General features: G+C 47.6%; 2 protein-coding genes across 3 annotated transcripts in view; one reads left to right on the top strand and one right to left on the bottom strand.

Annotated features, from left to right (window-relative positions):
• NHERF2 (NHERF family PDZ scaffold protein 2) overlaps nt 1-11808 on the top strand; it is a 95979-nt gene extending 84171 nt beyond the window's left edge. Inside the window, exons 4-7 of one of the 2 annotated variants that reach the window (XM_077828946.1) lie at nt 772-925; nt 3546-3589; nt 4377-4439; nt 8773-11808. In XM_077828946.1, the coding sequence (XP_077685072.1) occupies nt 772-925; nt 3546-3589; nt 4377-4439; nt 8773-8931 (420 nt within the window). In that variant the 3' untranslated portion in view covers nt 8932-11808. Of the gene's footprint in view, nt 1-771; nt 926-3545; nt 3590-4373; nt 4440-8772 lie in introns of both variants that reach the window. The other variant, XM_077828945.1, reaches the window with a different exon arrangement.
• NTHL1 (nth like DNA glycosylase 1) lies at nt 11805-27394 on the bottom strand. The gene is made up of 6 exons (XM_077828947.1): nt 27283-27394; nt 25612-25862; nt 20336-20506; nt 19420-19579; nt 15067-15172; nt 11805-14201 (listed from the first exon to the last, which is right to left on the bottom strand). Exons 1-6 carry the CDS (start codon nt 27392-27394, stop codon nt 14078-14080), a joined length of 924 nt encoding a protein of 307 aa, XP_077685073.1. The 3' UTR covers nt 11805-14077.
• Between the last annotated feature and the right edge of the window lie 111 nt (nt 27395-27505).

Raw genomic sequence — 27505 nt, 5'->3', positions numbered from 1 at the left:
GGGGTAGATTAGGTGTGGCCTAATGGACTTTGTCCCCCCTGACACCAGTGATAGAAGTAGAAGAATTTTAAAAGCCCCTTGAAAGCTGCCCAGCTGGTAGGAGACTTGAGTTCAGTATCAGAGACACCTGCTCCCATGACCAGTGGAACATGGACATTCAGGACATGGGAAAAAGGCAGAGGTGACCTGGGAGTTGATGGGACCTAATGGAAGATGCTCTTGCAGGGACCTTTCGGTGGCCATCCAAATGAAAGTTCACCAAGCTCTTCTCTGGGTACAGTTCTATCTAACTTGCCTGTGCGTTCAAGGCAAAACCTACGACGAGCTTGGTAGGACATGGTGGCTAGCATGAAAGGAAGAAGAGTCTTTAGCTCTTGTGTCCCCCTATCTTCAAACCCAGAAGTGGGGAGCATCCCCTCTTGTTGAGGGCTAGCGGAGCCAATTGTGGGTTTGAGGGCCAGGAACTGGAGAACCAGCATCATTCCTAGGGGAAAAAATTACCTTTGAGGCTGTTAATTTAGCTGGGAAAATGCACGTGTGGAGTTATTCCAGCTGGTGAGGTGAGGTTCCTGATGTGGTCGTGTGCAGCACCACGCATTTTACAAAGAGATGCTCGCCTTTTGCACTGAGGCTGGTACGTAAGCTAAACGCTGCTCCCCAACAGTGCTTAGGAGATAAACCTCTAAAGTTGCTGGTGCCCTAAGGATGGTGCTTTTTGTGTCGGTGTGTGACCTACCCAGAAGCATTCACACCCCTGTTGTCCCTTTGCAGGTGAACGGGATAAATGTGGAAGGCATGAAACACTCCGAGGTTGTGTCAAACATCAAGTCCAAGGAGAATGAAGCCAAGCTCCTAGTGGTGGATCCCGAAACAGATGAATACTTCAAGAAACTGGGGATAATCCCCACGGAGGAGCACATAAAAGGTGAGACTATCCTTACTCCCAGGTGATTGTACCCTGCTCTCCACAGTTATGAGCTTGGGGTCGGACTTTCAAAAGTGATTTAGAACCACAGGTCCCAGTGACTTCCTCTGTCAGTCTAGGTGCTGACTAACTTCTGCTAGTTACCTGAGCCTCTATGAGGTTTTTATAAATAGAAATAACAATACTTTCCAGGCAATCCAAACATTTATATATTTTTAAACAATTCATAATTAACCCATGGAACTCCCTGCCACAAGATCTTAGGTAGGATTCAGAAGAGAATCAGACATTGATATGAATAATAAGCATATCATGTATAACACGTTAGGGTAAATGTTTCGAAGAGACATCAGTCCTCATACTTCAGGACATAAGATGAACACTAACTGTCTGAGGTTAGGAAGAAACTTCTACTAATAGCAGATTATTATTACACAATTTCAGGGGTTTCTTTCAGTTTCCTCTGAAGCATTTGGCATTGTCAGAAGCAGGCTATCAAACTAGATGACCCATTGGTCTGATCCAGTGATGACCGTTCCTAAGTCCCAAAGACAACATGTCCCATATATGAGGGAGGGGCAAGGAAGTCTGGAAAGGGACTCAGAACAGAGCCTGCAAGTTATTCCACTGTTGTCCTGGGGTGTATTTTCTCTTACTTAAAATGTCTGGATTTGGACACCAGAGGAAAAAATGTAAAGATCCTTTAACTTCTTGTAGCCTTTAGGAAGCATGTGCATGTATGCATCTGTACAGAGACACAGAGCAAGTGCCATGTGTACGTGAAGGAAGACATTTCACAGGACAGCAATAGCTCTGATAATTGGTGCAATAAATATTAGCCTTGCTGTTGGGAACTAGCAGAGAAAGCTGCCTGTCTACTATCTGACCTGTGGAACTGCAGACTCCTGTGCTGGGAGAGATCTCTGCATTCCACCAAACACATATTTCCCTGCTTGCTGGCTCGCTGAATGGGGAGCTCTGTTTTTCAACACAGCTGTTTCTTATCTAAACTGAATTCTAGCTCAGGCAATCACTTTGCCCTTTCAAGTATTCAGTGGAGAGAGCTGTCCAAAAAACCAGGTCAAACAATTCTAAGATCCACCCCGGGGGAAAGTCGTGTCAGATGCTCAGAATTCAAAATGGGAACAAACAGGAGATGATGCGAGAAGGACTCTGCTGTTGGCACAAATGATAATGAAGCCCTTGTTTGCTGCTTGAGGAGGTGGAACCAGAGTTACTGAGATACGCATCATGTTCAGTTACCTCTTCAAGCAGCGTGTCCCGGCATCAAAACTCAGACTGCAACACTCGACTGTTTTGTCACCTTTTCTTTGCAGATCTCATGATCACTAGGAATCAGGCCCGTATAGCTGCGAATATAGGGACAGACTGAGTTTAAAAACACCCAACAATGCAATCTGGGTTTTTGTACCACCCTAGATCTCAAATTAGGATGGTTGTTTGAAATCACCCTGGCTTTCGCTGGGTCACTACTCATGCAGACTTTGCCGGGCTATTGTTTTCGGCTGTGCCAGTGGCTGAATCCTGAAAGCTGGGCTAGTAGATCTTTAGGACAGTCCTGAAATACTTTTGGCATTGGCACGATGTCACGACAGACATGGTGATGCAGCGCCTTGCTATTAGAAGTGGCCCCTTTGGATTTTCATGGTTTGGAAATTGCCCCGAATTTACCCTGGCACATTGGCATTGAGCACTGTTAGCTCCTGCTTTACTAGATTTTGTGTGCACCTAATTATTAATATTTATTACGATAGCCTCCAGAAGTCCCCATTGGGACCACGGTCTTGTTGTGCCGGGTGCTGCACAACCACACACAAAACGCAGTCCTTGCCCAAGAAACTGACAGCCTACACAGAAGGATTACCTATTTAATACTGGCTGTTCTGTGATGGGCACATCTGTACTGTCTATTGACTGCATCTCATCTGTTCCAAGCTTCCTTCCTAACAGGGATGCGAAATTGTTGACTGGCAACTCATCTAAGTTGTTGTCCTTCGTTAATAGTGCACGATAATTGGAGGACAGTGAAAGATGTTACAAAAATGCAAAATGACTCCAAAACCAGGTCCGTTCCCCCCCACCCCCCCACAGGTACTCATTTTATTGTGAAATTGACAAGGTGACAATTGCAGCAAAGAATATTGCTTGGGCATGTAAGTATTCTAAGTCCAGGACGGTCTGTTTTTTTTAGCAAAAATGACTTTGTGTTGTGTTTGATTCAGAAAAGAAGCGACTTCATCCCCAAAGGATCCACAAAGTGACTTTTTGTTGTTTTTTGTTTTTTTTGATGGGGGGTGAAATCAAATGAAATGGGGCGGTGGGGATTAAAAAGAAGCTGGGTCACAGAAGAGAAACCCAAGGGAATGAATAGGTTTTTGTAGGGGCTCATAAACAGCCTGGGTGCAGTCTGACTATGACTCCAGGAGGACGTACATGCCTCACTTCATATGGCTGGCAGAGAGTGCTCCACTCCATTAACCCTGGAAATGGGAAAGACGTGTGAGTTCCCAGGGTGGGTATGCTAGAGGAAGCTCTGTCTGACACATGTCAGTCTCAGGTTAAATGTATTTACCAGGGTTTTACTTTGCTTGGTCTGTAGGTGGAATTCCTCAGCCTATTTCTAATGGGTCTGCACAAACCCAGGTGAGTGTCTGTCCTTGGCATCCTATTCTTATTAATCAGATAGACTCCAATTGCTGGAAAAAGCCTAGCAGAGATCTAGCTATTTTGAGAGCCAAATCTGTCCAAGGAGCAATGTCAACATCCCAATTCACCTTGTTTTGGGACGACATGTGACCTTGTCATCAGAGTGGGGAGCTGGAGTCAGGACTCCTGGGCTCTCATCCCAGCTTTGCCTCTGACTCACCTTGTAATCTGGAGCAAGGTGACTGCCTCAGTTTGCCCAGCTATAAAGTTGGGATGACCACTGCCTCAGGGAGGGTTCTGAGGCTTATTTAGCTTAATTAACATATATTGAATTTGATTACTTCCCTCTGCAGCTTTTAATTCAAGGCTGGCCTCTCTGCTCTTTAATTTCCTGCTCCTGCAACATGCAGGGAACAGGAGTCGTTGCTAAATGAGAGTGGAGACACAGGGCAAACTCTGCTCTGGGGTAAGTGGATGGAGCTCCATCGACGACGATGAATTGTAACTGGACCCTGCCTCCACCAGGTCTGTGCTGGAGGAGAGCGCCTATATAATTTGCTAGTAAACACTTGCGTTTTTTTGTCACTTGAATTTACAGGTCCCTCTCTCCTCCCCCCCCCCTTCAGTCTTTGTTTTGCAGCCAGCCATGTGTTTGGTGTTATTCTCCACTTGGCAGAATTGGCTCTGATCTGATCTCATGAGGCTGTAAACTCCACATAGTGTTTTTCATCTCACTTTATGCGTGTATCTGCAATGTACATATTAACATTTCCATTCCCAGCAGCTGAACGGCGGATCCATGTCTTCATCCCATAGCGATCTACAAAGTCCTGAGAAGGAATCAGAGGTAAAAATACATTTTTACAAATGTTCTTTTTTCATATTCTATAAACATGCAAATTAAATACCCTTTCAGTCTTAGATTCAGAGTTGGGTATAATTGTATTGTACCTTTCTAAACTCACCCAGCAGTTAGACAACAAGATTTCTTCTTCATTGCCTGCCCAAAACTAACATGTAGTGTTCTTGTGAGCTGTTAAACAGCTTCCAGCCCAGAGGTGGGTGCATTTCTATGATGGGTGAGCAATCTCTATAGTTTCTGAAGTAGTTCTAGGATCCCATGGGATGAAAGATGTTGGGAAAATGCAATATGATGATGTTGCAAAAAATGTTAATGCAGGGAAAATAATCCACTGAAAACTAGCAAATGAAAAAACCCCAAACCCACGACTAAAACATGTAATTACATTTTGGGGGGGGGGGGAGAAACTAAAAACCATGATGACTTGTTCTTGCTTTAAGCTGTGCAGAAGCTAAAATGAGCAGGGTTTGATTAAATGGAGTTTAAAAGGACTACTGAGAGGCTCAAATTACTTGGATTGCTTCTGTCTCTTGTGAGTGAACCACTGACTCCATGTGCTGGAGTCCAAACTGTGCATTCTTTCCACTCTTTGTCAGGGGTACAGGAAAGCTTCCTGGTTTCATGTGGCCTCTGCCAGAGGCAGCAGATGTCCCATATTAATACAGACAACAAGTTTTGCAAGGATTCTGATGCACCGTTGTGCTGCTTATTTGTTTACTTAGTTAGGCCCCCATCCTGTAAAGACTTAACCCCTTTGTGTACTGTGAAGTCAGTAAGCTAGGCATGGTGTGTAAAGTTAAGCATGAGTGGCTTGGAGGAGGAGGGCTTTACTGCACAGCATTATTTGGACTTCTCAGCCTGTTTATTCCAGTCAAGGACACACAGAAACCAGCAGTTTTAGGAAGCACAATGCAGAACCAAGACTTTCTATAACCTAAATGTCACAAGTCACGCTTTAGCCTAAATGATTTAGCACCCAAAAGGGAAATAAATGGGTTAGAGGTAAACTTGGGTCTAAAACAAGGGACAGGTGAGAAGTAGAGTAATAACTGAGGGAGACAATTGGTTACCTCATTAAAAGGGTTCACTGGTACCGTTGCATTAGCCTGGTATAAGGTTTAAGTGAAATGTATACATTCAGCTAATTTTATGCCTCAAATATAATCATATTAAATACAGTTGCATGGAAGGATTTTACAATATCTAATAGGTATAGACATGTTTCATTAATTAAAAAATTGAATACAAATTTCAGGATTATTTTTTTAAATTAAACCGTTCTCTACCTACTGAAAAGCTAGACTTTTTGTAGTATTGTGCTAAGGCCTGAGAATCAGAATAGGACACTGAAATTGATCACTCTTTCATTGTTCAAAGTTGAATGAAAGATTAAAAGCAAACACATGGCTTAAAAGAGAGAAAAGATTAGATTTATAACACTTCTAATTTTACTAATTTAGCATGTGGTTAGTAAAAGAAGTAAGTGATTTCTAAAGTTTTGAGTTGTGTCCTTTAACTTTCATTCTTGTCATACCTTGGAATTGTTCACTAAAAATAAAGAAATGCATCAGCCAAAAGCCCCGATTTTGAAAAGTGACTTGACTCTGGATGTCTCTGATTTTTGTGCCCAACTAGAAACATCCTAAAGAGCCTAAAATTTCAGAAAATACTGAGCACCCACCCTCTGAAATCAGGTCCCTTGAAGGTGTCATATATTGCATGTCTAAAAATGTAGGCACCCAAAATAAATCACTTTTTAAAAAACCATGAACAAAGTGTTCTAAAGTTAGGCATCTGAATTCATAGTTAGGCGCTTAATAAAAGTGACCTGATTTTCAGAGATTGAAGCAGTGGAAGAATTGGTGATCTGTACCCCTGAAATCTGGCCATTTTCATTCAGGTGCCTAACTTAGACACCTCAGTTTGAAAAAAGTGGCCATGGCCGTTTTGGGGGTAAACGCTGGAAGTGTCGGTTGGAGTTTCAGCTGCATGGTGTCAGTGAGAGTGGTGCAGACAAATGGCTCTAAAAACTTCCCTTAAACTTGAAGGGCGTGTCTCTCCATTTTACTGCACCTGGTGAAATTGCTTCCAGCAGTGCAAAGTGAGTACAAAATCCTACTATTCAGATTGGGTGGCATTTTACACTTTTTCCTGGTGTAAATGACCGCACAAGGCAATGAAGAATCAGGCCTTTAGCCCAGTTTTCCATCTAAGAACTTCATGATTTTATGACAGGGCTGAAAATGCGAATGTCTTTCCAACTTTTGAGCTTTACTTTGTAGCTCTTTCCTGAATGCAGGTTCTCTCACAAAAACCTGCTCAATGCAAATGCAATTCCTGAAGCAGTAAGCTTTAAATTAAGCTCCATATTCAGCCTGTCGATGATACGAACATTCTAACTAAAAGAAATGGAGTACTTGTGGCACCTTAGAGACTAACCAATTTATTTGAGCATGAGCTTTCGTGAGCTATAGCTCACTTCATCAGATGCATACTGTGGAAACTGCAGCAGACTTTATATATACACAGAGAATATGAAACAATACCTCCTCCCACCCCACTGTCCTGCTGGTAATAGCTTATCTAAAGTAATCGTCAGGTTAGGCCATTTCCAGCACAAATCCAGGTTTTCTCACCCTCCACCCCCCCACACAAATTCACTCTCCTGCTGGTGATAGCCCATCCAAAGTGACAACTCTTTACACAATGTGCATGATAATGAAGTTAGGCCATTTCCTGCACAAATCCAGGTTCTCTCACTCCCTGTGCTGGAAATGGCCTAACCTGACGATTACTTTAGATAAGCTATTACCAGCAGGACAGTGAGGTGGGAGGAGGTATTGTTTCATATTCTCTGTGTATATATAAAGTCTGCTGCAGTTTCCACAGTATGCATCTGATGAAGTGAGCTATAGCTCACGAAAGCTCATGCTCAAATAAATTGGTTAGTCTCTAAGGTGCCACAAGTACTCCATTTCTTTTTGCGAATACAGACTAACACGGCTGTTACTCTGAATTCTAACTAAAGAAGTCATAGCAGAAAAGATACTTCCTTGTGCTCCAATGCTCTGCCAGTGCAAGTTAATGGACTGAGTCCCAATTAAATAATCTTTGTTCTTAGCATGAAGAGGGTAGTGCAGTAATGCAATTTAAGGCCTGCAGTAAAATGTCTCTTCAGAAGACAAATAGATACTTAGCTGAAAGCACTTCATCCTGCGTATTAATTGTTCCCTAGGGATCTGAAGTCCCATCTTTTGCCCATTACAGAAATAAGAGGGCTGCAACGAACTTACAGGCCATTGGGGTTTTGCTCAGAGGGTTTATTGAGGTGCTAGCAGTCAGTATTGGGGGGGGAAGCTATGAATCAAGTTTCATACAAGACGCATTGGAACCATCTCTCCTAAATATCCCACTGAACTGGGAAAAAGAATGTTGGATTGTTCTGCTTTTCATTGGGCAGCTCCCAATGTGCTATTCTCATTACATGTGGGCAGAGCTCAGTCGCCTGTAAGCAAATATTTGCATTGTAACAGCTGGTGGCTTTGCAATGCAGTGCTAGGTGTGGCCTTTTTAAAGCCATCCAGCTGAAAAAAACCCAGCTAGGGTTCTCAGCCACTCTGAACACCACAGCTATAGCTAACCAAGACCGTAATGTAACTGAACCAGGAACTCAGTTGTGGTCCTCAGTGAAACATGGTGTGCAGTGCCCTATTGTAACGAGCAAGTTTGTGCTTCCACAGAGCTCGCCGTTATTCCATCTTGCTTCCTCTTAGGCAAGCTTTTACTGTCACTAGGGGCTTAATTTTGTGTTTCCAAATGTGGTTCCGTCTCACCTTTGGCAATGGAACCGCATGTTTGTGCTTCGGCTTTTCCAGTTCCAGTAACAGCAGCAACACGTTCTTCAGGGCATATTCTCCCCTCCAATATTGTAATTAAATCTCTGGCCACAAAGACACCCGGGTCGCCACTTAAACCACAAACCTGACAAACTCGATGGTCTGCTCCACAAAACACAGGCTTCTTATCATATGCCCTTAAGGAGAATCTGCCCTAGTTCTCTGTAAGGTTTTATGTAGATGAGGTGTTAGAGGGCAAGATAATCACAGGCATAGGCCTGATGTGCCATCCAGCGGGGGATGTAATCGGACACACATACACCCACCCCAGTCAGCCCATTGTATTCTTGCAGAGGGCGCTGTTGCACCCAAGCATGCCCATTTCCACGGACACAGCTACACCACCCAGCATATTACACCACAATACACCAGAACAGTAACAGGAAAGCTTTTTATGTCTTATGTCTTCTTCCTCTTTGCAGGAGGGAGAGTCTGAGAAGAAGGACCCATTCGAGGAAAGTGGCCTGAACCTGAGCCCGACTGCGGCAGAGGCTAAAGAGAAAGCGCGCGCCAAGCGGGTGAACAAAAGGGCTCCACAGATGGACTGGAACAAGAAACGGGAGATTTTCAGCAACTTCTGAGCCCGGACAGCAGCTCTTCCCCTTCTCCCCACCCTCCAAACTGAACATCTCCAACGCGCCCCAGCCCCATTCCTGGCTGTTGACCCAAGACGCTTTGTGCTCTGCTCTTCATTGGTCGCTTTTTGCAAGGCAAATTTTTAAAAAGTGTCTTTTATGGACAAGTGATTCCAGTAGAAATGTGACCAAAGCTCCTCCCAGCATTCACCTGGCTGCCTGCAGTTCCCACATTGCTGCTGAGGGAACACTGGAAAGATTTCACTTTTGCTTCTTACCTGCTTTAGTTTGGTTTTTACTATTTTGAGGCCCCCCCCGCAGAATCCCAAGTGGGATATTATGCATTCCTGTTTAAAAGGCACACCGAGGGCTCCCAAACTGCACACTCTCGTTCGTTTCAATTCAGAATATTCTAGTTTGTTTAAAAAAAAACTGAAAAAATCCCACTCGAGCTACAATGTTCAATATTCTCATGGTGGGAGATTGGTGAGTGGCTATACATTTCTCTCTTGTTGGCTTCTTTATTGATTTAGAAGGGTTGGTGGGGTTTTTTGTTTGTTTTTGGTGTAAAAAAGAAAATTTCCCATCTGTTTCTCGTTAATGCTGGAACCGCTCTCCCCCGGGATCCCTTTAACCAGTGCAATAAAAGCCCTTTTCTCAGCAAACCTTTTCCCTTCTGTGCTCCACCCCCGCCTGCCCTCAAAACAAACTCTGGGTGTTGAGAAAATGGTAGGACTTAAAAACAAAAAACCCCACAAAACCCAACAACCCAAGCCTCAGATGTGCATAATAAAATGCAGAAATGGCAGGAGAGGAGGGGAATAAGCTGCCCCCCGCCCCTGACAATAAAGGAATGTCTGTGTTTCCTGTTAGCACATCCACACGCAAGGATTTCTGTCCCCAGTCTCTATTGGAAGCCCTGTGAGAACAAACTTAATGAGACACTGGAAACATGGCTCTTCAGGCGGACTTCAAAGAAGCACAAGTGAGTGTCTCATCAGCTGGGAATGGAAATCCTTGAAGACCCTGCTTTGGGAGGCACTCATGAAAACAGGGCTTCAAGCAGGAGCAATCCAGCGGCCGCTCTTCCATTCACATGCTGGCTTCAGAACCAAGCCACAAACCGAACCTGCTTTGCTATTTCTGACTCAGGTTTTAAACCTCTCCCATTTTCCTGCTGATCTCTCACCAGCTGCATTGCCAACCTGGAAGAATAACAAGCAAGCTCTCTCTGTTGTCTTATGTTGGGCTGGGCCGGGCCCGTTGTAGCAATGTGATCTGGCATGTGGATTGTCTTATGGGAAGATGGAATACTATGTGCTGGTCCACACCGTATTATCCTAACTGTTAAACAGGCAGCAGGGTTGGCAGGGCAGACAACTGCTTTGGCTTTAGGCCCCTCTTTGAAAACACCCTGCTCTCAATGTTAAAATGTACCATTAAAGCTATCTTACATAGCCAGGACTAAACTAGCATAAAATCTTCACTACTTACCTCGGGCTTCAAATGAGGGACACTAACGAAGAGTAAATTAAACGTGTACTAATGGCTTCCAGGCAGGAGTTGTACTGGGGCTGGATCGGTGCCGTAGAGAGCGGGACGATTCCCGTTGCCTTCTTCCCAAAAGCTAACAAAACAGCCTTTTTGGCTGACGTGTATTTTGTAACAATGGCAAAAATAGTATTAAAAAAGCAGGTGGGGTGGGGACTGGGCGGGGCAGACAGTTTAGGTAAATGACCACTCCCCCCCCAACTAATGACACACTAGGGCAAGAACGTAAGATTTGCAATAGTATTTACGATAAAGCACATGGTTCAGTTTTTTGGCCCCAGGTTGCCCTCAGACTCCATATAATGGACAAGTGGCCTTTGACTTCGTGCACTATGGTCTTGTTAAGGTTCTGTGTATATTTCATAATACTGAGCTACAAAAGGTGCCTTATAACATTTACTGTTCCTGTCAGTAGATGGATGTATCGCAGCACTGTGGGGAAGGAGGGGACGGGCCGGACGCTGTAGCAATTGCCCAGGGGGTCTTTGGCTTCTTTGCAGGGACCAGTGAAGTGCAAGGCTGTGACCATACTGAAGACAGGGCTTTTGGCTGGGCTTTCTTTTAGGGAGGATATACAGTGTTAGTGGGGCAAATGGATGCAAATAGGATCTTGGAAAGAAATCTCTGCAGGTGTTTGGCTGTAAACCCTGGGACTGACACCAGGTGGGAGAGAGTTAGTAAGAAGTTTAGAGCTTTTCTTCCCTACAGGAGTCTCATCTTGGCCTCTTACCTTGCGTGTTTCAAAAGACAATTTGATGGCGGGGGGAGACGGGGGGGCTGCTTGCTGTTGGCCACAACAAACAGTTGCTACTCTGAGAAGTCAGTAACACAAGAATCCTTACGCTCATGACATGCAGATTGCTTTCAATCCCTGCACTTCCAACCAAGCCAGAGACAGTATGTGCGTCTGCTAGGGGCAAAAGCTCCCCAGTTACATTGCAAGGTAGATGTTAAAATACAGCATAGCAAACAAGGAAGTCATTCTCTAAAAGCCTGTAAATACCATATTACTTGCATAAGACAGAACCAATGTAGCTGAGGGGAAAATAGCATGGTTGTGTTTTCTTTTTAATGCTGATCAAAAGAAATCAGGTATGCAAATATGTACCAAGAAGATTTTAAAATTATCGCTGCATAGGCCATGGAAACAGCTCATGGTTAAAGCACTTATCGCTATTTCTGACATCTAGTAGCTCTGTAATAATAATTATTCAGTTTCTGTACATTTAACTTGAAAAACCAATACAAGTATAAAGCTGTTATCTGCATTGTAAAGACAATGTATACTGTAATGTCAATAATAAACTTTGTTTTGCCATGTACAGCTTAAAAGGGTAATTAGTCTGTTCTTCATTTCAGTCTTGGTGTTGTAAAGAGCTTCAGAAAGGAAGCACAAGAGTGTGTGTTATTAAATTCCATTCCTTTCACTGGCTGGTTAGAAGAGTGGGCCAAACAACCTCTGTAGTTCTGCAATAGGTTAATAATTGTCGCTTTGAATGGTGACTTGCAACAGAGGAAAATTGTTCGTGCCCTTTTTAGCTTCTTGGAGGTATAAGGGGGCCTGAAAGGTTTGATTTTGGTTTACTACTTTCTGAAATTTAAGAATGTCTAGTACTGGCTTCATTTCATGACTCTGAAATCCATATTTCTCAACACTTAATTGGAAAAAGCTGGGTACGGGGAATCTTTATCACAAAGAACTTTTTGCCCAAGTGTTGGGGATAAAGAGGCATAATCTAAACATTTTAAAAGTTTATAAAAAAAAAATCACTTCTCTCAGTCAGCTCTCTTCCTTGGTGTTTCTGATGTTATACACCCGCTACTTCTCCAGCTTTAAGTAGGCCTCACTGTAGATCAGACTTCAGTTTCTGATGTGGGATGGGGGCAGGGAAAGAGCATAACTTTGCAGGCATCCATTAAACATTAGAAAGAAGCCAAAAAAAGAAAAGGAAAAAGCACATGCTCGATGTCCCTCTCTGGATGTCCCCACCTTTAATACAGAGACAAACTCCCAACCTGCAGTTCTTACACCTGAGCCACAGAGCCTGGCTCGGTCAGGACCGAGCACCGCAGATGTGATGTGTAGGCTGCGTGGGTGACAGCTCTGGAATAAAGATTACGCAGTATTATGCAAACAAAATGAAGCAGCCCTTCCACTCCAGCCCGTTGCTGATTTAGCCCCTGTGCTAGGCAAAGTTTGCGTGATGCTTGTGCAAGAACAAGCTGTTGGAATCTTAACCATTTCAGTCGCAAAGTTTCCCCCAGCTTGGGCTCAGCTCCTCAAAGGCAACTAAATCTCTCTGACGCTCTGGACTTCAGTGCAGGGCTGCTTGGAAGCACACTAGAGTCCTATGGGGGAATTCCTGCAGTATTTAGGGGGATTTTCTGTTTCCTTCCCCAACCCCCAGCTGTGATAAAGTTTGCTGAGGTGTTCTCCTGTTTCCATTTCAGTTGGCCCCCAGTTCTTTATGGGTTAAATCTGGACACAGGAAGGATCAGTCAAAACAATATTTATCATCTGATTAAGCCAAACCACCACAGCTGCTACAGGAATGGGTGGTTCTGTGACAGATTCCCCCCACACCCAAAATTCAAATAGCTGACCACTCCAAATTTCAAACCCATTTGACAAACCCCTTTGCAATCCAGCACCCTTTGAAAGGCAGACCCAGCACCAGGATCAGAAATAGAGGTACGTTTACATCCCCATTGTGGCAGGTGTCAAAGGAAAGCGTTTATGCATGTGCTTAAATCCTGCAGACTTCAGTAAGGTTGAAACACATGCTTGAAGTGCTGTCCTGAATCAGGGCCCACGCTCAAAATAGTTCCCACAGGGAGAGTGTGTTCAGAGCGGGGCAGCATTGCCGAAGCTGAACTTAAGAACGGCCCAGCTGGCCTTTCTCTGCATCACTCTCGATGCTTCCCCGGTTCTTGGCTACCAGCAAAGCCCCAATTTCCTGGTCTGGGTGGCTGGGCTCATCTTTATGAAGCCCGAATTGTACCTTTTTAATGTAATATTCCGCCCCATGGAGGGCTGCTTCCCTGCTGCCTGGTCTGCCCCATACTCCCATCCCTGCCTCCAGCTGGCCCTTGCCCTGCTCAGTCGCTATGCCTTGCAGCTGGGCTGGGGAATGAGGCCACCACGGTTTCCTCCTGCACTGTAGAGATGTCAGTAAAACCTTAATAAAAAAACCCACCTTTCTTAAACCAGTTTGTGCCCAACCAGCTTGAGGCAGGGACTCCGGGCATGGCCGGGCACCGAGCTGGCAGAGGTCTCCTTCCAGCTCCATCAGACACTGCAGCGTGTAGCATTTCCCCATTCCCACTGTCCCTGCGCAGTGTTTGTGTTAGACGCCCACACCCAGGGACTGCCTGCAGAGCGGACTCAGCAGGACGGCTGCATTTCAGAGAGCTTTTCCTCTTCAGAGATCTGCTATTGCTGGGTAGCTGCTGATTCCCATCCCATCTCTCCGCAGCACGAGGTCTCCTCTCCCCCATCCCCTCCTTGCTCCAGGCCCAATGCAGTCTTATTGGGGCTCAGAGTCCAGCGGCTTCACAACCCCGGTGCAGATCTGTTGCTCTAGGAGGAGCAGCCATTCCCTCAGCATCTCTTTGCAGCCGGGCAGATGTCCCTGTTGAGGCACTCTTTGCAGCGAGGGTTCACAGGCAGGCAGATCTGCTGGCCGAAGCCCACGAGAAGCCAGTTTATCTCACTCCAGAGATCCCTACAGACCCAGAAGGGAGACGAGTTTTGTAAATGCTGCTGCTGGGCAGGACTGAAGACAGGCTTCTACCTGAGCTCACAATATGGCTGCTGGCTGTGCGATACACTGGCACCGAATCCCCACTGCACCCGTGGCCGGGCCTTACACATTCCAGAGGCCACTGCACACAGAGTGGAGCACTGGTTTGGAGCACTTGGTGGGGTTTCCTTCCTGTTCAGCGCCTGTTATGAGTCTCTGATACACAGAGAAACTAATTGATCATTTAAGATATCGGCCAGAGTTCATCCCTGCAGCAGACAGATCACCCCGATTAGACGGTGCAATGGCCTCCCAAGGGAAGCGATGGCCTTGGGCTGTGTTAAACTAAACTGGACAGTAGAGAATGCGCGATAGGGCACAAGTCCAGCAGCACAGACTAGGGGTGACTAAAGTCTCAGCCATCTCTGACGTCTGTGAACCGTCTAAACAACTGAACGAGTGATGCTCCCCGGGAAAACAAGAAATAACCTGCGGTTATAAGTCCCAGGCCTATGTGCTGCAATGCCAGGCTTCCTTTCCTGCTGCGGCCGTGACAAGGGGAGGGGACAGGCTCACTGAAAATGCCATGGGGCAGGGTAGGAAACAGCTCCGCAGGGTTCTGCGCACTGGATGCGGTAGCTGCTTGTTGCCATAAACCACAGCAACGAACAAAAGATGATGCAGGCTGGTACTGGGGAAAGGGGTGCAGGTGGAGGTTTCCTGTGAAGATTACGACAAGGAGGAGGAAGGAGGGGACTGTCGGGGGTGTGTGTGTGTGTGTGAGGATTTCAGAGCCAAGCAGCAGCTGAAAAACAGCCCAGATCCCCCGTTGCCTGAGGCACCTCACCTGGGCAGCCAGTCCTCCAGCGCCGCTCTGGTCTCCTCAGGGGTTTTAGTTTCCTTCTTCACCCATTTCAATCTGTTAGAAATCCTGTGCACATGGGTGTCCACACCTGGGGAGCAGAGAGGTTGGAGTCAGGAGGGAACACCTGGGTCAGGAGGAAGCAGGGTCTAAGGAGTTAAAGAAGCAGACCACTCAGGACCCATAGCAGATGCACCAGGCTGTATTGGGAGGTTCTTCCATCTGAGGGCAGATGCCAAGTGGGTTTTTGCTGTCCAAAAGTAGGGCCCTAGGAGGCAGGGTACCATAGCTGGAGGAAGTGTGTGTGTGGGTGTGTCATAAATCGACACAAAGAAGGAACAGCAAGGTCTTGCCAATGGTGAAAGTGTGAAACAATCTCCCCCTCCTCCCAGTCTGCCATTCAGAAGTGCCAAGATTTGGGGCTTGAGTTGGCTTGTAGCTTTTTCCTTAGTTTTATGTATCCCCAGCCCTAAGCTGAACCCTTTGCAAACAGGCAAGTTGTCAGTCCTGAGGTTTTAGCCTTTGAAGATACATGGCAACCTCCAACCTCCGCACCCGAGATGGCAAGGAGTGTGTGAGCTGGTCTCACTGATGCCACCACGCTCTTGTAGAGTGCTTTCCATGGAAAAGGGGGCGGCGTCATGCCCACCCGGTGGCTGTGGAAACTGAGGGGAAGTGACTTGCCCACGGTCACACAGCTGGGCAGCAGCAGAGGTGAGAGTGACTCTCAGGCCACTGCCCTATTCACTGGACCATCTGCCTCTCTCAAGGACCCTGGACCGGAGTTCTCAGATCAATGCAAGGTAAGACTTTGCCTTTTCCTCTGAATTTTCTGCCAGTCCGAGAAACCCCTAACACTGCCCAGCTAGTCCATGTCCCCAGCGTCTTGCCCGTGTGTTGGGGCTACTTGCTGGCATATTTCAGAGCAATTATTTTTGGCACTTCCCTATGAGAACATGGATTAAACCAAGACTTGCTTGGAGTTATGACTAATGTCTTGGGGGTGGGGGAGGCAGAGTTATTCATTCTCCTGTTCTGGTAGCTACCAGGCTAATCTCAGATTGTTAATCAGAAATGCAGGAGCAGATGACAGAGCGTGGACAAGAAGGAAAAAGAGCTCCTTCCATTCCCAGCTCATTCCATCAACGCTACACAGCCAGGAGGATGCGGGTTGTACAACAGAGGTCACAGAAATGGCCCAGGTGGGTGACGTATTTGTCAGCTTGCTAGCAGCACGAGGGCACTTCGTTTATCGGAATTGGTCTGGCTCCATAGCAGTGTTTTCTGTGTGTATTGTACCCGTAAGGGCTGAATGAACAGAATGCTGACTCCCCAGAGGAAGAATGGGTTTGCTCATTGTGATTTCTGTTTGTTCGTTCAGTAAACCCTCACAGTCCCACTCCGGTCATCCACAGTGCTTGGAGCTTTCGGTGTGTTCAAACCCCCCGCCCCCAAAAACCCAATACCTACAAAAGCCAGTCCTCACCACGTCACCAAATGAAAATCTCCCTCTCTTCCCCCAAATTCTCCACCCCTCCCACTTCCCTCAACACAGAACAGCTTGCAAGGGGCCCTGAAGGTCAAAAGATTCAGGCGCTCTCAGACCAAAGGATGGGCAGTGAATTTCAGAGTCACACCTGGAGAATGGCCTGTGGCCTCCTCTCATCTCACAGGAGCTCTGGTGTCTACATGGATAGCAGGCATGGCAGCATCACCCAGGGACACAGCTGATCTTTCAGACAGAAAGCCCTAACCGGTCTGGAAGCTGGGTCAAAACCAGCATCATTAGCAGCATTCTGAAACCGAGGCAGCCAGCACATGTCCTACATAGCCCCCAAAGGTCAGGATTGTTACAATATTTGTATTTCAGTGATTAAGTAGCCAATAATTACGGAATTAATTAAACAATGCTCAGGTGTTTTAAGATGTACTTTGTCCCAGTAATTAAGTTACTGGTACTTTATTCTTTAAGTACGCAGCAAGGGAAAATGTGCCAGAGGAGGATTTCCAAATACAGGACCCTCGAGGTATGGAGCCGAAAGAAGTGCACCGATTTACCAAAGCACCAAGCTCCCACATGTTCCCACTGATCCACTGGGAGTCCCTGCAGCAATGCTGATCTACCAGGGTTAGCAGCACTCAGGGCTGAGGGTTACTGTAAGACCCAAGCCCTGCCAAGCCACAGAACAGTGTTGAAGCATTACGGCCAGACAGGGTGTCAGGAAAGGATGCGAGCCAGCTCAGAATGGCTCAGAACCAGGCTGAGCAGAAAGTCAAAGCCCTTTCCAGCTGCAACCATGACATCTGCACTGCCAATGGATTAATATGAGAAGGCTAGAAAACAGCAGCCGCCAAGCCCCAAAGGCCACTGCCGGGAGTTTGGCCATTTTAGTTATATCTTGAAGGATGATAAATCGGGGGGAGGGGGCAGGGGTGTGTGCATTCACATAATCGAAAAGACTTCTCTTCACTGAGAGCCTGATCCTAGAAGTCCCTTTGACTTCAGTGAGGGAGTTCTCTGCATCAGGGGTTTGCTAGGTGGGTCTCAGCATCAAGTGGGGTTACCTCTCTGTAGGGATCACGATGATTAAGTCATGAGATGTCGCTGATCATCTCAAGAACTTTACGAGGATGCTATAGAGAGGGGGCTCCTCTCTAGACACATGGCCCAAAAGTGGTGGGACGTGGCTTTGAAGGAAGCCATGATTTTCCCAGGGCGACATCACTCTGAGCAGACTGGGGCCACAGGCTGCCCACTGTGAGAAAGCCAACCCATTTGACTTACAGTTTGTTTCACCATAAACAGTTTTCTTTGTGGCGGTGTGATCTAGCAGGGCACAGGACTGGGGGCCAGGACTTCTGGGTTCTCTTCCTGCAGTGGCCTCAGCTGACATTAGGCAAGCTGCAAATGCTGCCCCTTCGTTTCCCCAGGAAATGCATTTAATAATGGTACACAAAGAGTTTGGAAGGCTCAGGGAATGTTTGAAAAGTGCTTTGAGACTCTCAGATGAAAGGCTCCAAGCACAAAAGTAGACTATTGTTAGATCAGCCGTGACAGACTGGTCCTTCTGTTGCTAATTGAACAAAACCCAGGAAATCGCTGTAAACAGGAAGAGTATAGCTTTGCCTCCTAAATCAAAACACTGCATACAATTCCTTGGAAAGCTATCAGAGCTCCCTCTGGACTCTCCTCCCCAACAGCGGATTAACTGTTCAGCAGGAACAACAGACTCAAAAGCTTGTCAGTCTAGTGCAAGAACCACGCTTGGTAAAGCCGAGTTTCAAGACACAGTTGTGGCCTGTGTTGAACTTGGTATTGAATTTTCACTCCAAGCAGGCGTCATTCATCAGGTGGTAGCATTACCAGGTTTCCCACGACTCTCTCTGATTAAGCACCAAACACACTTGGAATATTAATCTGTCCCCACAGACCTTGATGCATACCTGGAGCTCCATCCTAGCCTAACAGAAAAGCTAATATGGCAGTGCCACCTGCTAAATCAAAATCCTGCCTTACCCAAATTCCATTCCCTTAAAATGAAGGGGTACAATCGCTACCAGACCCTCACTCCAATCCAACCCAGCCTCTGAGGCCCATTCCCACTATAAATCCAAGAAGGCTTCAAATGATCAGCTGAAGACGTCGAAACAGGACCTGAATACAGTGCTATCTAGGCCTCCAACTTTATAAAGTTTCCAGTACCAGAAACGGGGCAGAGAAACAAAGACACTGATTGCCACAAACCTCTTGGCTGACAATTCCACAAGGAAACTTGTGGCTAGGAATTAAAATTAATTCCAATTCAACCTAAAACAGCCAGTTTCAAACAAAATCCTCCCAGGGACTGTCCGCAACTAAGCTCTTTCTAAGTATAGTTGCAAAAATCAGACTACCTCGGTCCCTTCTCCAGCTGGCCCTAAAGGACCATTTCTGAAGTGAGATTTGTTTAAACAAAAAATATGTTGTTATTTAACAGAGGCATCGTGGAATTACATCTCCGTTGCTTTGCGCTTTTCATCAGGGGACCTTAAAGTGTGATACAGGTCACCACACATGGCTAGTTATTATTAATTAAGCAATGCCTTTATTCTTAATCAGCACACATAGGAGGTAGCAATTAGACCCATTTTGCAAATAAGTAAATCCAGGCAGAACAAGCGACTAGCCCAAGTGACTTCACCAGCCTTAGAATCCTTCAGGTATAGAGATCTATGGTTGAAAAGCTCCCTATAAGAGCAAGGTATTATGATGTTACAAGCAATGGATTAGGAAAGATAAGGATTGGGAAGCGTGGGTGGATCACGGGAGAGCAGCGCCCTACACACTGCAAAACATACCGATCCCAGTCACGTTGTTCCAGGCAATGTCCATGAGCAAGTGGGCCATCTTGGGCCCAACTCCCGGCAGGTTCATCAGCTCCGCAACGGTACTGGGGACGTCACTCCCGTATTGCTGCTTCAGGATTGCGGTCGTCTGTTTTATGTACTTCACCTTGTTCTGGGAAACCAAAGCAAACTAAGTTCCCATCCAAGAAATGCAGAGGAGGAACATGGACTAGACAACAGAACTATTTCCTTCATTTGAGGGAACTTACATGAGTCTGTGGAGGAAAATACAAACCATGTCCTAGATTTATCCAATATAGCAAGAAGCTGTAATGTGATCACCTCGAACCATGCCTGGGATGATGCCAACAAGTGCACTCTTGTCCTGGATACAGATTGCTAAAACTGGGATAAAATACGGCTTCCAAATTACAGCGGATCAGGATGGAGTCTCTCATAAGCAGGACATGATACATGATTGCCTGCAGCAAGGACGAAGAAATGAGGGTCTATGGTGGGGGTGAAAAAAAAGGAAATACACGTAAAGGGAGAAAGGATAGAATTCTCGCTAGCAGGTGAGTGGAAGAGGTGAGAGTAGCAAAGGAGAGTAAGAGAGGTAGGGAGCATGAATGGAACAACAAGGGGCACTGCTTTGGGAGAAGTCAAGATAAATAAATAGGCAACGACAGACTGAGGACAAGTCACTTGAAGCAGAGGTGGTTCCCAGTTCCCATCACAGGTCATTTGGATAATTTTTATGGAAGAAGGGGGTGAAGCTTGCAAAGGCTGATCCAACCACCCCGATCCGACTCATCTCTTTGTGCCTTGGATATTCCTGAGGCAGCTCCAACAGTTTGGGGACCAAGGGCATTATTCGACTTCTGCTTAGACACGCGGCCATCCACGACCACTATGGTCCGGCACTCACCTTCCAGAATCCCACCGGGTAAATGAGCTGCCCCAGAGTCACGTCATCTGTCTGCAGAATGTTGTCCACCGTGAGACCATGCTCCCGCAGGCGCGACATGGCTGCTGAGGTCACCTGATCTTTGGTCTGGCTGGACAGCATCAGCGACAGCAGAACCTGATAGCGCATCACCTAGAGGATGAGATGGGAGATGGAGTGTCAGAGACCACTGGACTAGTCAGGGCTGGGATCCTGAAAGTTCTGGGTCTGGGGTCTGCAAGCCAGTGGGGTGCAGCGACACACACAAGTGACGTGCTTATCAATCTGTACCACGTGGGCCTTGCCTCAGCTCTTACCTTATTACTTAAATAAAAGAGATTGCAGCTGAGAAGAGTCAGAAATTGCATCGACTTCCGTCTCCCCAGAACCCTTAACGTTTTCCTCTGAGGTAATCACTTCTTACAGAAAAGCAACAGTGAGTTATTATAATAACTCGCTGGAGTTCATGTCCATGGAATCGGCATCTCCGCAAGCTTAACAGTTGAAAGATAGAGCTGGGATGGTCAGAAATGCCTAGGTGATTTAGGAGCACATGCCCTTGACTTTCCATTGGATTTGTGCTTCTAAGTCTCACCCACCTGACTCCTATTGGATTTCAATGGGATTTGGATGTCTGATTCCCACAGGCCTCTTTGAAAGTCCCAGACTAAGGGCTTGTCTCCTGGTTAGTGCAGGGCCAGCCAGGGCGTGGATCTACAGTGCGCCAGCTTGCCACGCAGTAACATCCCACATGGGCACTGCAGTGAAAGTCACTCACATGGGACATTCTAGTCCAGCAAACTAGTGCACTGCAGGGTCACATGCTGACTTACCACACAATAACTCACCATGTAGACAAGCCCTTAGAAATTAAAATCAAATATGTAATGAGACATTGAATTGCTGGACTACTCTGGACAGAGCATTTCACTGAGATGAATTTGTTTCTCCAGACTCAGGCCTCATAACACTGTCCAGCATGTGGCATGGTCACCAGAAATACCCTCGTTGGCTGAATTTTGATCTCACACCAGCGTCAGTCTGGAGGCACTTCACTGAAGTGAGTGAAGTTGCTCTGGTGTAACGGAGCAGAACGTGATGTGGTGTCTTTAATTCCTACTTTACCGCTGAGCTAGAATTTCCTCCCCTCTGTGACTCTCCACTGCAGACCCTGTCTTCCCAGCTAGGCACCTGGTGCTGGGGGCTAGCGTAGCTGACTAAGATGATTGCAGAACATTTGGGCTACAATTCCAGCTTCAGACTCCTCAACGCCCTAAAAACAGCCCTTGAAAGTTCTGGCCAGCAGCCGGAAAAGCCCAGGGTTATTGTGCTAGGGGTTATTACAATGCCTAGGTTTATCTTGGAAGGAATAAGTCTATTCCCTTAGGGAAAAGAGTTATTTCCCAGTGAGGACTTGCGGTTCTCTTTAACCTCAGAGTATCACTTTGTGCTGGTTGATGTATCTTTACGGTGTCACACGCTGTCTGACTAAAGCAGAAGCTAACCATTTTCACTAGGGACTTCAGACTAGAACATGACCCCAGTCCTGGGGGCCAGAGATTACAAGAAGAGCAATATGTCAAATAAATCTACCCAGTTGCATCTTCAATATTGTCCCTTTGGAGCCCTGTGGGCTGCTCAAGTATATGTTGCCGAGCTGTTATGCAGAGATCACCAGAGTCAGCCTGCCCTTTATCTAAATGTTTTCACACAAACAATGCCATTTGATAGAGTCTCCCTGCAGCCTCCCATCACAATATTGCACCAGGGTTTGTTTTTTGTACCGTTGCAGATGTGTGCAGATGCTCCCTTTGGAGGACTGCGTCATTCTGGGCCTCTGAGTCTGTGCCAGGGACTTGGGGAAGCACAGCACCATTCTCAGCACGCCCGCGTTTTTAAACAAATGTTTTCTTAATGATGAACGAAGGGGGAGAAATACTAGATGTGTGTCCTTTTTTGCTTCTTTATAGTGCATAAAAGCAGCCTGGAAAGTTTCCTTCTGCTCCCCCCCCAATTCTGCTTTGTTCTTTGTGTTAAAGATTTAAGTCTTGTCTGCTCTTTAGATCCTGCAAAACTCTGTGGCTGACGAGAGAACTGGCAGGATTACATCATCAGATAAGCCATCTAAGAAAAAAGCATAACCGAGAAGCGATTTGCACACAGACTGTTTAAAACTCTATTACTATCTATTTAACTCAAATATCTAGACACGGACCCTAAAGTTCCTTTGGCAGAGGGCCAACACCTTTGCCTCTTCAGTTACAGGCCGAGAGCTCTCCCAAACCACATGTCCAGACTCAAACACAAAGGGCACGGCAAGTCTATTATTGTAAGACCTTGCGCGCTCTAGGTACAAACTCACGCTTCTTTAGTTAAACCAGTACAAGGCTCCTGAGTGGCTGTGTGTAACTGGGTGGTTTGTCCCTTTATGGGCGATGGGGAAATGGGGCCAGCCAGCCCTGTTCTGAGGCAGAGCCCCTTTAAGAAAAAGGGGTTGGGCCTGGGAAAGGGGATAATCAGACCCAGCTGGAAAGGCCCCCCCCCCCCCCCCCCCCCAACTTCCTATAAAGGCTGAAAGAGCTCAGCTGAGGAGAAACTGCAGCAAGCTGTTTGGCCTGCAGCAGGAGGAAGAGACCCAAGGAGAAAGGCCTCCGGGCCCCTGCAGCCAGTTTTGGGCAGGGGAACAGCTTGGTTTTGTGTTACTCTGCAAGTTTAGTATTGCCATAATAAACTGTGCCCGGAAGGAAGGGCCTGGACAGAATCTGGGTGAGGCATTTAATCCTTCCTGGGCTGAGGGGAGAGGGCAACAGCCTATAATCTGCTTAGGCCTTTTCTACCTGAGACAGTGGCACCGGTGAAATCAGTTTTTAAACATATTAAAATAGCTGCAAACTCCTGTGTGGATGCTCTTAATTGGTTGGAGGGCTCATTTCAGTTTCTTAAAGCTGTCTCTTATGAACTTCAGCTAACCCAAAATAAGAGCATCCAACCAGCCTTTGCACTGGTCTAAGTGAAGTCATTTTAGAACTTACATTAAACTAGGGCACCGGGGTGTGGAGACCTGCAGGCTGCCTTTATCCAACAGAGAAGAGCAAAAAGGGACAAGCAACTTCCTTCCCTCCCCGTCCTTGCAAGTCGCCTTTACAGGAGATGCCCCATTGCAGTTCCCTGCTAGAAACCAGTGTAACAACCAGAAATTATGTTGAGAGAATCCCATTAGTAATGCTCACATTGATTTATTTTGGGAAGAGGTGGGTTTCCCAGCTCCTCTTAATGCTGGTTCCCCTCTCTGGAGACTGTTGAGACTAATCAGCTAGATGAGACTTATCCATGGCTCCCAAAGGGATTTCTGGAGCTGCCTTTATGAGCCACCAGCCTACACCAATTGGCAGGGACCACCAAAATATTTTTCCATTGCTTCTGCTCAAAACCAGACATCACCTTGCTCCCTGGCTCACAAACCTTAAGCTTCCCATCAGCAAGTGTCTCCATTTAAGATGGAATTAAAAAAAGAATCACGTCACTAATAAAAACCACATATGTGGCATACGTCACTCTTCATTAAGAACATAAGAACTGCCATGTTGAGCCGGACCATGATCCGTTTTGCCCAGTATCCTGTCTCTAAGAGTGGCCTGTACCAGAGCTTCAGGTGGAGCGTACAGAACAGAGCAGTTATACAGCGATCCACTTGTCTTCCACTCCCAGCTTCTGGCAGTCAGAGGTTTAGGGTTGCCCCAAGTGTAGGTTTAAGTCCCTTCCCATCTTGGCCAATATCCATTGATTGACCTATCCTCCATGAAATTATCCAGTTCTTTTTTCACCCCTGACTGTCCCCCTCCCAGTGTTTGTGGACTGCAGACTAGAAGTTACCTGCACCAGGGACCGGTTTTTAGCTATCTAAAGCATCTAGCATGTTGGTGGTGGCACCCCTGTCTCCTATTCTCTGCCTTTGGCACACAACGGTTCAGTCTCCTGAGGGCTGACATGCTTCAGTCTAACCCAAATTAAGGGGTCAGTATGGGGTAACGGGGGGAAATTAATTAGCAGAGCTACGTAGGAGGTCAGGTGAGATGATCTAATGGTCCCTTCTGGCCTTAAACTCTACAAAATTAAGAAACCTGGTTCAAGTTTTGAGTGAAAAATGAACCTCCAGATCTGGACGAATGTTTTGCACAGCTCTGCTGGCCACTCCACTTCTCTCCCTATGTTGGAGCTGCTGCCTGAGTGGAGAACAGCAGGGGAAATTCACACTGTTGTTCCATAGCATGTCTCCAGAGCCTGGCACTGAAGGGAGCTCCTTCACCACACTTTGCACTTTCCACACTTTCCTCTGGTGTGTCTTTTCCCCCCATAGGGTTCCTAACACTTAACATATTATTAGAGAATGAACAAGGGCAGATGTTCGTGGAGCCAGAATGAGCAAGAGGTGAGGGCAAGTCTCCCTCCCCCAGTTCTCATCTTCTGACTTGCTAAATACTTAGCTCTGTGTGATGGGGCTGACTGCATTGGCCTTTGTTGGATGTGGCTTCCAAGTACGTGGTTGTAGGATACGATTATCTCACTGTGCGTCTACGTGCTCTCCTACCACGCAGCAGTAGGGGATACGAGGTTTGTTTGTGTGCAGGGCTGAGAGGAGCAAAACGAACGGCATGGATCCCCACCTGAACTGTGTCGCTGGCCCCACAGTAAAACAGCGTCCATCCCTTATCTTACAGTGACCTGCCATTAGCTCTCATTGGGCCTCCAGACCAAAGGATTAAGTCTCCGTCGCAAAAGTCGGAGCACAGCAACCCTTCATCATACTGGTTTCCACCAGGGAAGAGTCTCTTTAGTTGTAACACTCAAGGTCAAAGCAGAGGCATCAAGATCAGGGCTGATGAAAGGGACGGTCAAGTTCAGGTAATGGGATGACTGACCACCCCATGGAACAGCCCTTCTTCGTCCTTCATGCCCAGCAAGGAACTGCCAAGGAGAACTCATCATTCATCTGGCAAGATAAACCACTCACTGAGTGACCAGAGGAATTTACACCATTTCTCATGGCCTAGAGTTCTCATACCTTTCAAACTTATTTTCCACGGCAGAAATATCTAGACACACATCCCTGGGCAAATCACGGAACCTCTGTAAAACTAGGGTAGGGTACCTGCCCTCCAGTATGAAGGAGTGTGAGAGCTACAGCTGGAGAAAGTTGCACAGTATCGTCTGTTGCTCAGCTAACGCTCTCAGGTTGAGCGGTGAGCTGCGTGCTTTACCTCTGGAGGCGCGCTGGTGTCAAAACACTTCTCCGCCCCCATCTGATCTACCGGAGCATCCTTATTCCGTCTCATTTCCCGGATATTATCCAGCTGCTGCTTCCAGTTCCCTGGCTCCCATTTCAGTCTCTTGGAGTCAGTTTCCTCCTTCTCAGCAATGCCTCCTTCCAAAGAGTCATAGAGAACGCTGACTTTCTTCCCCTTCCTGCTGCTCTTTGATGGGATGGCTGCCGTGCTGTGGGCCTGATTTCCTGAAAGAGGGGAAAAACGTGACTTTCAGACCACAGCCTTTGGAATAAGGGGGGCCAAGTTTCTCCCTACACCAATACAGCAGAGCCATGCAGCCTAAAGTCGGGCTAAGGTTCCACCACTCCCTGCTTGTCCCGCAAGCCCTCCCATCTGGAACACAGCCATGTCCACAACATACAAGTAAGGCAAGTTCTCCAGTGTAGACTTATGTATAAGAACTTACTGGAAAACGGCCCCTGTCACATGTAACAGCGCACACACAGCATGACATGCTACCACGTCTCTGGCCTCTGCACAGGGCTGGACCACGCGCAAAGGGCTGCCTTCTGAGCCGCGGCAGCGCTTATCTCCGGTGCCTGCCAGCGCAGGGCTACGCTGGAGCCGGCTTGCCTCCTGGGTCATGCCAGGGGCAGAGTCCGTTTAATGGCCCCTTCTGTGGGGTCTCCGACAGCCCTCCTGGCTGGGGATGGGCTTGGTGACCCGATGGGGCTGTTCCACCGGTAGCCGCTGTGAGCAGGAACTCAGAGTTGGATTAGCTGGGCCAAGGCTCTCACAACAGCGACTGCACAGGGCCCGGGAGTAGGTGGGTGCAGGCAGCAGCTCCAGCAGGGGAGCCACCCCTTAAAGTTCACATCCCCTCATAGCCAGTCACCCCCCACGTCAGATCCTCTTCCAAACCCACATCCTAGCCCCCCCCCCAGTGCACCCCACTTTCATCTCCCAGTCCCACCTCCAGTTCTTCCATCCCGTCCCCAGGTCCACTCCCCTTCCCCCTCCATGCACCCCCACTTTCATCTCCCAGCCCCTCCCTCTCCATGCACCCCCACTTTCATCTCCTAGCTCCTCCCTCTCCATGCACCCCCACTTTCATCTCCCAGTCCCACCCCCAGTTCTTCCATCCCCTCCCCAAGTCCTTTCCCTCTCCCCTTCCATGCTCCCCCTCCATGCACCCCCACTTTCATCTCCCAGCCCCTCCCCCTCCATGCACCCCCACTTTCATCTCCCAGCCCCTCCCCCTCCATGCACCCCCACTTTCATCTCCCAGTCCCACCCCCAGTTCTTCCATCCCCTCCCCAAATCCTTTCCCCCCTCCATGCACCCCACTTCCATCTCCCAGCCCTCCCCCTCCATGCACCCCCACTTTCATCTCCCAGCCCCTCCCCCAGTTCTTCCATCCCCTCCCCAAATCCTTTCCTTCTCCCCCCTCCATGCACCCCCACTTCCATCCCCTCCATGCACCCCCACTTCCATCTCCCAGCCCCTCCCCAAATCCTTTCCCTCTCCCCCCTCCATGCATCCCCACTTCCATCCCCTCCATGCACCCCCACTTCCAGCTCCCCCCGAGCCCCAGTTCATGCTGGGGGAGCCCCGCTCGGGGGCTGCCGCGGAGGGGGGGCAGCCCTGGGCTCTGACCCCTCGTACCTATTGCTGCTGCTGCTGCCGCCTCCCCCCGGGCCCTGCTCAGCTGCCTGGTCACCATCCTCCCGCCGCCGCCGCCCGCAGACAGCAGGGGACCCGGGGCTGCCGCGCACATGGCTCCGCTGGACTACGAGCCCCAGCATGCCGCGCGGCAGTCACGTGCCCCGCCTTACCCGGAAGGGGCGGGGCGGGTCCTTCCGGCCGGAGTGGGCGGGGAGCTGTGAGC

This window comes from Eretmochelys imbricata, chromosome 10 (assembly GCF_965152235.1).
Source record: "Eretmochelys imbricata isolate rEreImb1 chromosome 10, rEreImb1.hap1, whole genome shotgun sequence".
In the NCBI taxonomy this organism is placed as follows: Eukaryota; Metazoa; Chordata; order Testudines; family Cheloniidae; genus Eretmochelys; species Eretmochelys imbricata.
This window is presented reverse-complemented; position numbering and strand designations above follow the sequence as displayed.

Excerpts from the sequence above, each read along its gene's own strand:
- NTHL1 (XM_077828947.1), bottom strand. The coding sequence starts at position 27,394 with ATGTGCGCGGCAGCCCCGGGTCCCCTGCTGTCTGCGGGCGGCGGCGGC. Across the intron at positions 25,863-27,282 it reads GGCAGCAGCAGCAGCAATAG|GAAATCAGGCCCACAGCACG; the intron begins GTACGAGGGGTC and ends CCCCTCTTTCAG. Across the intron at positions 20,507-25,611 it reads ACACCAGCGCGCCTCCAGAG|GTGATGCGCTATCAGGTTCT; the intron begins GTAAAGCACGCA and ends CTCATCCTCTAG.